The sequence below is a fragment of the Globicephala melas genome, chromosome 12, assembly GCF_963455315.2.
Source record: "Globicephala melas chromosome 12, mGloMel1.2, whole genome shotgun sequence".
NCBI lineage: Eukaryota > Metazoa > Chordata > Mammalia > Artiodactyla > Delphinidae > Globicephala > Globicephala melas.
The window spans coordinates 38,255,294-38,268,529 of NC_083325.1; the positions used below are offsets into that span (position 1 = coordinate 38,255,294).

The 13,236-nt window shown below is 35.9% G+C and overlaps 1 protein-coding gene across 3 annotated transcripts in view; it reads left to right on the plus strand.

The window, feature by feature from the left end:
- Positions 1–13,236, plus strand: part of XPO1 (exportin 1) — a 43,797-nt gene that overhangs the window by 15,461 nt on the left and 15,100 nt on the right. For all 3 annotated transcript variants that reach the window (XM_030877332.2, XM_060309443.2, XM_030877334.3), the window contains 2 exons: positions 11,101–11,162; positions 11,390–11,434. In XM_030877332.2, coding sequence (XP_030733192.1) covers positions 11,101–11,162; positions 11,390–11,434 — 107 coding nt within the window. The remainder of the gene's footprint in view (positions 1–11,100; positions 11,163–11,389; positions 11,435–13,236) is intronic.

Below are 13,236 nucleotides of genomic sequence, written 5' to 3' on the forward strand. Positions count from 1 at the left end.
ATTCCCTACGTCAGAGTATTACAGGTAGGAAGATAAAACATGTTAAAAATGATACCATTTTTTTAAAAATATCATTAAATTAGGCGTATATGTAATAAGTGCTAACACATGGTAAAAGAGGGGAAAAATCAGGTTGGCCCCTTTGGACAAGCTCATTCATGAAAATGGCAATGCTTGATGTATTTTAAAGGAATGATAGGTTTGGTTATCAAACTTATCAAACAGCAAGCCAAGATAAGTTTTGTTTGTTTGTTTGTTTGTTTTTTTTGGGTTTGCGGGCCTCTCACTTGCCATTGGGACGCTCGCAGGCTCAGCGGCCATGGCTCACGGGCCTAGCCACTCCACGGCATGTGGGATCTTCTCGGACCGAGGCTGCACCACCAGGGAAGCCCCCAAGATAAGTTTTGTACATTTTTTCCAATCCAGCATATATTTTATCAGCTTTCAGGTTCTTGTCCATAAGCGTACGTTAATTTTCACATGTTCGTTTAGTGGAATGGCATTTTCAATTTAGGGCATTATCTAAAACAATTTGCCAGGAAAATACCTGACAGTTCTGGAGTAAGTTAGATGTCTCTTGCTCTGTGTTCCCTTAGTGTGTCCTGTACCAGCGGATCACAAATGAGTAAAATTTTAATGAGCAAAAGACAGATAATAGCCGAGTAAGGACATGTTAAAAAACATTTAATTAAAAGATATTTTAATAAAAATAGAGCAAGGGAGATATAACCTTCATAATCATTTTAATGAATTTAGATTTATGTAATACAAAGTTAACTACATTGCTCTGATTTTTATCATTTTGCTTTAGGTCAGGAAAATGGTTTTTTTGGTCACCCCCATCCCCACCCACTATAACCTTTGTCCCACTTAGCTATCACTGTTTTTCTCACTCTTTATCTTACCCTCCCAAAAATAAGCTTAATGGTATCAGGGATCAGAGAATGTCTTTATTGCATTCTTACTGCTTGGTATGTAGGTGTTCAGTATATAATTATTCAATTAATGAATTACTTATTATTGAAGTACTTCAGTGACTAGCACCACTCCCTATTTGGGATTCATTCATCTATTTAAGACCCTAATGACTTTCCCAGTATTTTTGCTTTTACATTTTTAAGTAAGTCAAGACAATTTTTCATTTTAAGATATTGAGTGTAGTTTCTGTGCTATACAGTAGGTCTTTGTTGTTTATTTTGTATATAGTAGTGTGTATATTTTAATCCCAAACTCCTAATTTATCCCTCCCCCAATCCCCTTTCCCCTTTGGTAACCATAAGGTTTTTTTCTATGTCTGTGACTGTATTTCTGTTTTGTAAATAAGTTCATTTGTATCATTTTTAAAGATTACACATATAAGCAATATCATATGATATTCGTCTTTGTCTGCTTTACTTAGTATGATAATCCCTAGGTCCATTCATGTTGCTGCAAATGGCAGTGTTTCATTCTTTTTTATGCCTGAGTAATATTTGTGTGTGTGACATCTTTATCCAGTCTTCTGTCGATGGACATTTAGGTTGCTTCCATAGTTTTTAAGCAACCTCCATACTGTTCTCCATAGTGGCTGTACATATTTACATTCCTACCAACAGTGCAGGAGGGTTGCTTTTTCTCTACACGCTCTCCAGAATTTATTATTTGTAGACTTTTTGATGGTGGCTATTCTAGCTGGTGTGAGGTGATACCTTATTGTAGTTTTGATTTTCTTTTCTGTAATAATTAGCGATGTTGAGTGTCTTGTCATGTGCCTTTTGGCCATCTGTATGTCTTCTTTGGAGAAAATGTCATTTTAGGTCTTATGCCCATTTTTTGATTGCGTTGTTTGGGGTTTTTTTGTTTCGTTTTGTTTTTAAGCTGTGTGAGCTGTTTGTATATTTTGGAGGTTGATCCCTTGTCAGTAGCATCATTCGGCAAGTATTTTCTCCCATTCTGTAGGTTGTCTTTTTGTTTTGTTTATGGTTTCCTTTGCTGTTTAAAAGCTTTGAAGTTTAATTAGGTTCCATTTGTTTGGTTTTATTTAAGACAATATTTTTGACTCAAGAAAAAGAAGAAATTTTAATAGGTAAAGTGGAATAATTTCCAAATAGGGAATGGTTACTAGTCATTGAAGCGAAGGTGTGTCAGTGGTGTTGGTTCTTCTTTCTTGTCTGCAATACACATCAGCTTTCATTATAACCTTCGTTCCTTTTTAAAAATAATTTTGGTGCTTGGTTTAGAAGGTTCAAACCATAAAGAAGTGGGGGGAGGCCTCCTTTGTCTCTCGTGAAAAAAATCTTTGTTAAGGAATCTCTATTATTTTAAATTAAACCAAAGGATTATGTTTTAATCTGTTAAGGCATATGGCTTACAGATCTTTACATTTCATGAAATATATACAAACTTGCTGATATTGAAAAGGGGAGTGGTGAATTTATGAAGAAGAAGTTCAAAGTGATAAAGCCATACTATCTTGATTGTCTTGTTGCATGGTTATTGGGATGTGATATAAGAGGTAATGTGTGTAAAGCCCTCTGCATATCTAGGTGCTGACTATGGATAAACACAATGTGTATGTTGCCAGCCTTTTTCCATGAAAATTCTCCCACTTCTCTCCATTTCACCAAGTAATCATATACTAGTCTCAGGTTACCTTGCGATTTCTGCAATAGCATCCTAACTGGGCTCCTTAACAACCATTTATGTGTGTCCCTTGTAATATATTCACAACAAAGGATTTAGCATGCTACTTTAAAAAACAGAACTAAGTCAGGTCACTCGCATGCTTAAAGTCTCTCATTGTACTGAATATCACATGTTTAACTTGTTGCCTTTAAGCAATACTGGCTTTTAAAAACTGCTTTTTTAAGTTTTGTTAAGGTATATTTAACATATACAATAGACCATGTTAAAGTGTACAATTTGATATGTTTTGACTCATGCATATACCCGTGAAAACACCACTGTAATCAAGACCTTCTTCTTTGTGATTGCCCTCTCCTTTACCTCCCCAGCCCCCAATCTGCTTTCTGTCACTCATTTGATTAGCTAGGTGTAGAATGGATAGATCATATGGTAGGTTTATGTTTTTAGCTGGCTGCCCAACTGTTTTCCAAAATGGTTGTATCACTTTACATTCTCAGTAGCAGTATGCTTCCCATCCTCACCAAAGCTTGATATTGTCAGTGTTTTTAATTGTAGCCACTATGGTACATATATAATTGCTTCTCACTGTGACTTCTGCTGTTGAGCATCCTTAACATCTCTGTGTGTATGTTTACTTATTTTAAGTTGATAGTGTTATACTCCCTGTTGAACAGAGAAAGTTGTTCGTTGGTCATTTTGAAAAGAAAATTTAAGTGTTGGGGCTCTTTAAGCCCTTGGCTCTGAAGCAAATCCATGAGAAACTCCTTTTTTCCCCTCATAGAATGTAATGTTTGAAATATCAGTCTAATGGCAGATGTGACAGGCACTCCTATTCGTGTATTTTTGCCAGTTTTATAACATGATGGGATAATAAAGCAAAGATAATGATTAAATTTACATTTTATCTAATAAAACAAGGCAGTATTTTTCAAGATGTTCTTTTGCATTTCAGCATCATACATAATTGACAAAGTATTTTCCCAACACTTGAAGTTAAGGTAACCATTTGATCCCCCCAAAGTTTCCTAGTTCTGTGGAACTTCCATAAGAGGTCTTTACTTGAGATGTAACAATTCCTAATCCTTACCTTACATCCATGCAGGAGACAGGAACCACCTATAGGTTTTATTAAAGGGGTGTGGATTTTATTATGATTGTTCTTATAGGAAAAATTGTTGAATTTTTAATAAAATAAAAACTTGTTCTGTTGTGATTAAATATACATAATATTTACCATTTTAAGTGTATAGTTTATTGTCAGTAAGTAAATACATAGTATTGTGCAACCATCATTACTATTCATCTCCAGAAATTTTTCATCATCCCAGTTGAAACTACCGATTAAACATTAACTCTCCATTATACTCTCTGCCCAGGCCCTGTTAACCATTATTTTATGCTTTTTGTCTCTATGAATTTGCCTGTATTAGGTAACTTACATGCGTATAATCATACACTATTTTGTGTCTGGTTTATTTCAGTAGCATGTTCCCAGGGTTCATCCATGTTGCAGTATGTAACAATTTCATTCCTTTTTAAGGCTGATTAATATTCCATTATACGTATATACCACTTTGTTTATGCATCCGCGGGTTGTTTCCACATTTTGTCTATTGTAAATAGTGATGCTATGAATTTACTAAAGTTTTAATTGCCGTATATATTTTAGAGTTTAGTATCTGTTTGAGGCCGTAAACCCTTTTAAGAGTAAAGAATAAATATCCATTCCTCTTTAAACTACTAAACATATAGGCAATAAGTTATAGTCTAATTCTAGCCTATCTATGGGAACCCTAGGTTAAGAAACCCTGCTTTTGAGGGTTTTTTAGCTATTCATTTCTTGTTTTGCTGTTTATTCTCATGAGTATTTTATTGAGTGAGGAGTAGGAACGTTATTCTGGATTCCTTTGGACAATAAAGTAAAGAGGACAGAGCTGTATTTTAGTGATGTCTTTCTGATGATCATTGGTGGTGGTTTAAATGGACAGATGTTTGTAATAACAGTATGACATGGGAAAAGAGCCTTTCTTTCTTGCCAACAGGCATGTGAAAAGGTGCTCAGTATCACTAATTATTAGATAAATGAAAATCAAAGCTACAATGAGGTATTACTTCACACCAGTCAAAATGGCCATCCTCAAAAATGTCTACAAATAATAAATGCTGGAGAGGGTGTGGAGAAAAAGGAACCCTCCTACACTATTGGTGGGAACGTGAATTGGTAATCTACTATGGAGAACAGTATGAAGTTTCCTAAAAAACTAAAAATAGAGTTAACCATATGATCCAGCAATTCCACTCCTGGGCATATATCCAGGAAAGAGGAAAACTCTAATTCAAAAAGATACATGAAGCCCAGTGATCATAGTAGCAGTATTTACAATAGCCAAGACATAGAAGCAACCTAAACACCCATCAGCAGATGAATGGATAAAGAAGATGTGGAGGGTGGGTGTGGGTGTGTGTATATACACACACATGCACACACACAGAATGAAATACATCACTTAGCCATAAAAAGAATGAAGTAATGCCACTTGCAGCAACATGGATGGACCTACAGATTATCATACTGAGTGAAGTCAGTCAGAGAAGGACAAGTATCATGATATCACATGTGGAATCTTTAAGATTGATACAAATGAACATATTTAAAAAACAGAAATACTCAGACATAGAAAACAAGTTTATGGTTACCGAAGGAGGGGAGGGAGGGATAAATTGGGAGTATGAGATTAACATACACTACTATATATACAAAGTAAACAAGGACCTACTGTATAGCACATATATTGTGCTGTACTGAATATCAGTGTCTCATAATAAGGTATAATGGAAAGAATCTGAAAAAGAATGTGTATATTATTTGTATATAACCGAATCACTTGCTGTACACCTGAAACTAACACAACATTGTAAAATATTTTAAAATGTGAAAGAAAAGAAGTTTCAGTTATACATGGCTTTGATGGAAGGATGTGATTACAGAGTAAACAAATATTTAAAGTGAATTTCATCTGATAGTATTGCACAGTGGTTGGGACTGGATTTAACTCAGTTTTGTCTGATTGTAGCTTTACTTTTGTAAGAGTGTATCAAGGCTTTCTATTTTCTGTGTTGTATGAAAATTAGCCACTATGAAAGCAAGAGATAGGAGTCTGCAACTTTTTTTTTTCTTTTGGCTGCTTTGGGTCTTTGTTGCGGTGTGTGGGCTTCTTATTGCGGTGGCTTCTCTTGTGTGGAGCACGAGCTCTAGGTGCACAGGCTCCAGAGCGCAGGCTCAGCAGTTGTGGCGCACAGGCTTAGTTGCTCCGTGGCATGTGGGATCTTCCTGGACCAGGGATTGAACCTGTATCCCTTGCATTGGCAGGCGGATTCTCAACCGCTGCGCCACCAGGGAAGCCCTGGAGACTGCAACTTTTTAACTCATATTTTAGTTTGCACCATCAGTATGTTGCAGTCAGTAGGTTCTCATTTTAAAGGGTTTTAGTGAATCAAATTCTGTGATGCATTTCTTTTACCCTATCATTAAGATCTAATATTTGCAATATGTTCCTGGGGGATAAGGTTGTTAATATTGCTGTGTAACTAACTTGCAAGATGATATATAACTTCTAAGTCAGGATGGGAGTTACTTAAATCTCAGCTTTTTAGCTAGCTAATGTTGATACTATCAACTTACAGGATTGTGTAGGCTATTTGGTATTGCTTTGTTTTTATTTGAAATGGGACTGTCAAAGAAATTTTTCTTGACTTTGAGAAAATAGAGTTGGATTATAAAAGATGCATGCATAAACTCTTGGATAAGGAGCATTCATGTGCCATAAGCTGCCTTCCAGTGAGTAGTTAGGCATTTTTATACTAGTGTACCTTGTTTTGAAGAAATTATACGTGACTGGTCCTTTTAAAAAAGAAGTATTCCTTTTCAATAAATAATTCAAAGGACTTCAATAACTTTGGAAGTGAATTTTTTTGTTCATATTTAGAAGAACGGGATGGGGGGCTATGGATATAAGTATGCTAGATCATTGTAGGAGTCCTTTGAAAAACTTAGTAACCATATAAGAGCATAATTGTGTTTGTCAAAGGCATACAAACTATGTATGAGAACTCTTCAGTGAAATGTTCTTCAGTTTGTATTTTTAATATATATATATTTCAAGTTTTCCTTATTCCCAAGGAAGAGCTTAGAAGGCTGCTGGAAGGAATATCCTAGTCTCTTCACATACACTTTCTGACTAATTGGAAACAGATAATTTCTGATTAGTATGGTTTTTATTGGATATGAAATCTTGTAAAGGTAGTTCTTGTTTTAAGAAATTTGTTTTACATAAATGTCACTTTTGCAACTGGCAGACGACTAATTCTTTTGGCACAAAGAATAAATAGACACTGGGATTGAAGTATTTTCTGTTAAATCTCAGAAGCTGAGCTTTCTCTGCTACTTGTAAACATTTGACTTTTCTCCCTTGGTACGTGTGACACCTTTTTTTTTTTTTGGCCGTGCCGTGTGACTTGTGGAATCTTAGTTCCCCAACCAGGGATTGAACCCACGCCATGCAATGAAAGCCCAGAATCCTAACCACTAGGCCAACAGGGAACTCCCACCATTTCTTTATATAGGTTCAGTTTACAATTGTAAACTTTTTCTTAATTGAACTGCTTTTATTTTTTTAATTCTGGGTAAACCATGGGAAGGAATTTGGGGAAAGGAGTTATGGTACTTAATCAGATAAGCTACATAGCAGTAGGAGATTCTAAACAGACAGTTGTATGCAGCAGTACTTGATCAAAAAGGTGTTGTTTACGTATAGTTTCAATGCTTTGGATGGATGGAAGTACTGATCATTATAGAGTGACGTTAAATTAAGAGACTTTAAAGTCTTTTTAAAGTCTCAGAGACTTTATTGTCTCTGAGATCCTTGTAGTTTTTTGGGTTTTTTAAATTACTTATTTCACATTTTTCCTGCTTTCATCTTTTACTCTTCACTCCATCTACGGGTGAATTTCAGAAGCCTCTAAAAAAAGGGGGAGAAGGTATTTAATTGATTTAATTTATAACAGAAGAGTGAAGGATCAGTTTGATCCTGTTTTCTTATTCTCCGAGGCTGAGAAAAGCCTCAAAACTCATACATGTTTCAACCAGAGGCAGGAATTGTAGTTCTACTCTTGTTCCTTATGACAGATTTAGAAGAAAACTACTGAATGTCTTATTTGGTATTGTCAAGTCATTTAATCTAAGAGAGTAGGCTGTATTTTTGGTTTTGTTTAAACCACGTTTTTGCCTATATTAGAGGTTTCAGAGGGGTGCTTTTTTATTTGTTTATAATGGCCCTTTTCCTTAATTTTTTTGAATTTTATTCTATTTTTTTATACATCAGGTTCTTATTAATGTTATCTATTTTATACATATGTCAATCCCAATCTCCCAATTCATCCCACCCCCGGCCACTTTCCCCCCCTTGGTTCCTTAACTTTTTAGGGGTCTTAATGACAGTAATTCATCTGTAAAGAACAGGAGGGTCAACAATATCAGAATTGCTTTTTTTGTGTGTTTTTTTTTGATGGTAAGCGGGCCTCTCACTGTTGTGGCCCCTGCTGTCGCGGAGCACAGGCTCCAGACACGCAGGCTTAGTGGCCATGGCTCACGGGCCCAGCCGCTCCGTGGCATGTGGGATCTTCTCGGACCAGGGCATGAACCTGTGTCCCCTGCATTGGCAGGTGGACTCTCAACCACTGTGCCACCAGGGAAGCCCAAAATGTTCACTTTTTTTTTTTTTTGGCTGTGTTGGGTCTTCATTGCTGCACACGGGCTTTCTCTAGCTGCGGTGAGCGGGGGCTACTCTTCGTTGCGGTGCGCGGGCTTCTCATTGTGGTGGCTTCTCTTGCTGCGGAGCATGGGCTCTAGGCACGCGGGCTTCAGTGGTTGTGGCTCGCAGGCTCTAGAGCTCAGGCTTAGTTGCTCCACAGCATGTGGGATCTTCCAGGATCAGGGATCAAACCCGTGTCCCCTGCATTGGCAGGCGGATTCCCAACCACTGCACCACCAGAGAAGCCCCAGAATTGTTTTGATTTGATCTAGTGGATATTAAGGACATGAGATTGTTGTGTGGGTTAACCTAACTAAATGGTATGATTTAGCACTCATTTTAAAATAAAACTTGTTCCCCTAGTCGGTTTGTTTCTTTGTTTTAATCACCTTATTGAATCTAGATCTGATTTTATTTTGTGTGTCCACAAAGCCTCGTTTTTTTAAAATAATTTTAGACAATAGAAACATTGACCCAAAAAGTACAGAATGTACTTACACCTCTTAGTTTATCCTTTTAACAACTTAGACAACCATAATAAAATTATCACAACCAAACATTTAACATTGGTTCAGTACTATTAACTGAATTATGGACCTTAATTCAAATTTCACAAGTTGTCTCTCTTGTCCTTTTCCTAGTCTACAATTTATTTAGTTGTGTCTCTAGTCTCCTTAATCTGTGACAGTTCTTAATTTCTGCTTGATATGTCTTTGACACTGATGAGTTCTGGTCAGTTATTTTGTAGTGTATTTGAATTTAGTTTTGTCTGTTGTTTTCTCATGATTAGACTGGGGTTCAATATTTTGGAGCAAGAATACCACACAGGTGATGTGTCCTCAGTCCACCAAACCGGGGGTACATGATGTCAATATGTTTAATTATTCATTTATTATTAATCTTTATCAGTTATGTTGGTGCCCACTGGTTTTCTATTTACAGGTTTACTATTTTCCACTTTGAAAGTGAAAAATATCTTGGGAAGATAATTTGACAGTGTGCAGATAATGAATTTGTCCTGAAAGTGTTGCCCATTTGTTCTAGCATTCATTCATTGGTGGATATTGTCTGCAACAATTAGTACTGTGGTCTTTGCCTAATGTAGAAATTTTTTAAATGTCAATAACGTAGTTTTCAGCAGATTGTATGTGTTTGTATATAACAGTTAAGTTTTTGGCACCTGGCAGGCAGGTTTTTTAAATGATTCTTATATTGTGAACATTTTTAATACTTAACATTACATTTTCAGTTGATGAATAATCCTTACTTTGTGGCTTTATTGTACTTATGAAATTTTTCTGCAATTAGGAAATTATTTATTAATGATTTTTTGAAGGTTGTTTTAGCTTATGAAGATTACTATATTAAGGTAGTTTTACAATCAAATAAGCACTTTGTTGCCTTCAAGTTGACTAAATTTCTGGCTAACCCCTTATGGGTAAATTTCTTAGCATATTCCTTCTCAGTGGATATTGAGTCCAGTGTTGTAGATTTGTTAGATGAGACTTGGTACACACAGTTTAGTAAAACCTTTATCTGTATTTTTGAAGTTCAGATAGCTTTGAAAATTCGAAAATCTTCATAAGTCATTTGGTGGCAAAACCTAAATTATTAAACAGATGTGAGAATAGTCTTTATTCTTTGTAGTGGGAAATAATAATTTGTTGGATTAGGGAATCTGTTTCAGACCCTTTGGATATGTTAATGTAAGTGTACCACATTACTTTAAATTTTGAGGGGAGCTGTAGTAGATGCCAAGTAAATTCTGAATGATGCAAATTAAAATCAAAGGCATGAAGTCAACTGTTGAAAGAATAAAAGGCATGAAATCTTAACTGTTAAGAACAGATTATACTATTAAGGTACCCTTAAGTAAAGACTACTACAAATAAAAACTTCCTCCTTGGGCTTCCCTGGTGGCGCAGTGGTTGAGAGTCCGCCTGCCGATGCAGGGGACACGGGTTCGTGCCCCGGTCCGGGAAGATCCCACATGCAGCGGAGCGGCTGGGCCCGTGAGCCATGGCCGCTGAGCCTGCGCGTCCGGAGCCTGTGCTCCGCAACGGGAGAGACCACAACAGTGAGAGGCCCGCGTATCGCAAAAAAAACAAAAACAAACTTCCTCCTTAACTCTGTTTTTTCCTACATTGTAGGACAAACAAGTTAAAATTACTTATAGGATTAGCTTAATGCTATAATTAAAATAAATCTGAAAAGGATTAACATCTGACCTTGATTTGTAAATTTTACATAAACTTATTTATAGTGCTCACAAAGTTATGTCTTAAAGGTTTTTGTAGTTTTAACCCACAAAAATAATGTGTTTATTTAAATGAACAATACCTTAGTCCTTTATGGGGTTTTTTGTTTTGGTTTGTTTTTAATTTAAAAATCACAGCTTGGTATACTTGACTGTTTAACATTAAAGAATATCTTAGAATACAGTAGTTCCTAATTGTTAAACCAATATTTTGTAAAGTTTAACAAAAACTAAAAATTAAAGGAATAGTACACTAAACTAATTGGCATTTTTCAAAAATGCCATAATTGGAGATGGGATTCAGGTGTATCATCTGACTTTACTCTGCCCTCCCCCACCCCCAGTTTTTTTGGTTCCTGAAGATGTATTAGCATGCTATGAAAGTGTTGAATAATTTTTTTTTAATAGGGATAAAAAAATATGTTGTTGGCCTCATTATCAAGACGTCATCTGACCCAACTTGTGTAGAGGTAAGAGCTTTTTTGCAGATTATTGTGAGAGTATAAAATCATTTAAATATTGGGTCTTCAACTTAAACCCACTTCTGTCACAGACATACAGACACATATATGCACAATCATTTACAATAGATCTGCAGTCTTTTTTTTTCTCTCTGTGGGGGTGTGGGTTGCCTACATTTGTTATTTATGTATCTATTTTAAGTCCTCATTTAATCTAAAATTTTTTCTTTTCTTAGAAGGAAAAGGTATATATCGGGAAATTAAATATGATTCTTGTTCAGGTAAGTTTTTAGTTGACACACTGTTTCCCTGAGAAGGATTAAGTGCTTCACTTCAGGCTGAGTGGTTGAACAAATAGTCTAACCTACTTTTATCGAATAACTAAACTAACATCTTGCAGAGTAGTGATAGTAATCTTCACAGTAATTACAATAGCCTGCTGTCTAGCATTTAAAATTGTTAATATGCTGTGGTAGGAAACATCAGATATGGTACTGTAAAACCTTCACTTCTTTGGCTCCAATATGGATTGAACTCATTAAAAAATTTCTCATCTAATGCAAATGTAAACTACAATGAGGTATCACCTCACACTGGTCAGAATGGCCATTATCAAAAAATCTAGAAACAATACATGCTGGAAAGGGTGTGGTGAAAAGGGAACCCTCCTGCACTGTTGGTGGGAATGTAAATTGTTACAACCACTATAGAAAACGGTATGGAGGTTCCTTAAAAAACCAGAAATAGAACTACCATATGACCCAGCAATCCCACTACTGGGCATATACCCAGAGAAAACCATAACTCAAAAAGATACATGTACCACAATGTTCATTGCAGCACTATTTACAATAGCCAGAACATGGAACCAACCTAAATGTCCATCAACAGATGAATGGATAAAGAAGATGTGGCACATATATACAATAGAATATTACTCAGCCATAAAAAGAAATGAAATTCAGTTATTTGCAGTGAGTCCAGCCGGACCTAGAGTCTGTCATACTTAAGTCAGAAAGAGAAAGACAAATACTGTATGCTAATGAATATATATGGAATCTTTAAAAAAAAAAGTGGTACTGATGAACCTAGTTGTAGGGCAGGAATAAAGATGTAGACATAGGGAATGGACTTGGCACAGGGTGGGAGGGGGAAGCTGGGGCGAAGTGAGAGTAGCATCGACATATATACACTACCGAATGTAAAATAGTTAGCTAGTGGGAAGCAGCAGCATAGCATAGGGAGATTGGCTCGGTGGTTTGCAGTGACCTAGAGGGGGTGGGATTGGGAGGCTAAAGAGGGAGGGGATATGGGGACATATGTATACATATGGCCGATTCACTTTGCTGTACAACAGAAACTAACACAGTATTGTGAAGCAATTATACTCCAATAAAGATCTATTAAAATAAAAAAAAAATTTTCTCATCTGTCTCATACTGTGCATGTTTCCTTTCCATGTCCACTATCTCAGTCTTATTAATTCATTGAAAAAATTGCCTTTGAATTCAAGCATCCCTTTAATTGATCTCTATACTTAGCCTGTTTTTTAATCTTTCTATATTTCTAAAGTCAGAAATTTTAAGTTTACCTACCTTTAATAATATGTCCAAAAAATTTCTTGAGAACATTAATTAGTATGTGAGGGAAAAACAGATTTTTTTTAATTTAATAAGTTATAGAAACATTGGGTTTTCCTAAACACTTGGATTTTCACTAAGTTAAACTAGCTTTTATTGAGAACTTCTTGTTGTTAGCGTATCTCTGAATGGGAAGAGGGAGGAGTCCAAAGAGGTTAAGTTACTTACCTCTTACTTAACAGGTGCTATTACAGAATATTGTTGGGAAATCCCTAGCATACAGAATCAACAGTACAGACCTTAAAATTGAATAAGTCCATTAGGCTTTTGGTCAAAGATGATTCTGTCCCCAACGATAATGCTGCTTTTCTTCCAAATTTCTTATCTCCAAGCCCTACCTATATTTCAAGGCCCAGATTCCAGCCAAAGAAAATATCTTTCCCTGCCCATCACCTTTTTATCATTTAGAGTTAGATCTTATAGTCTCTTAGGATAATTTGCAC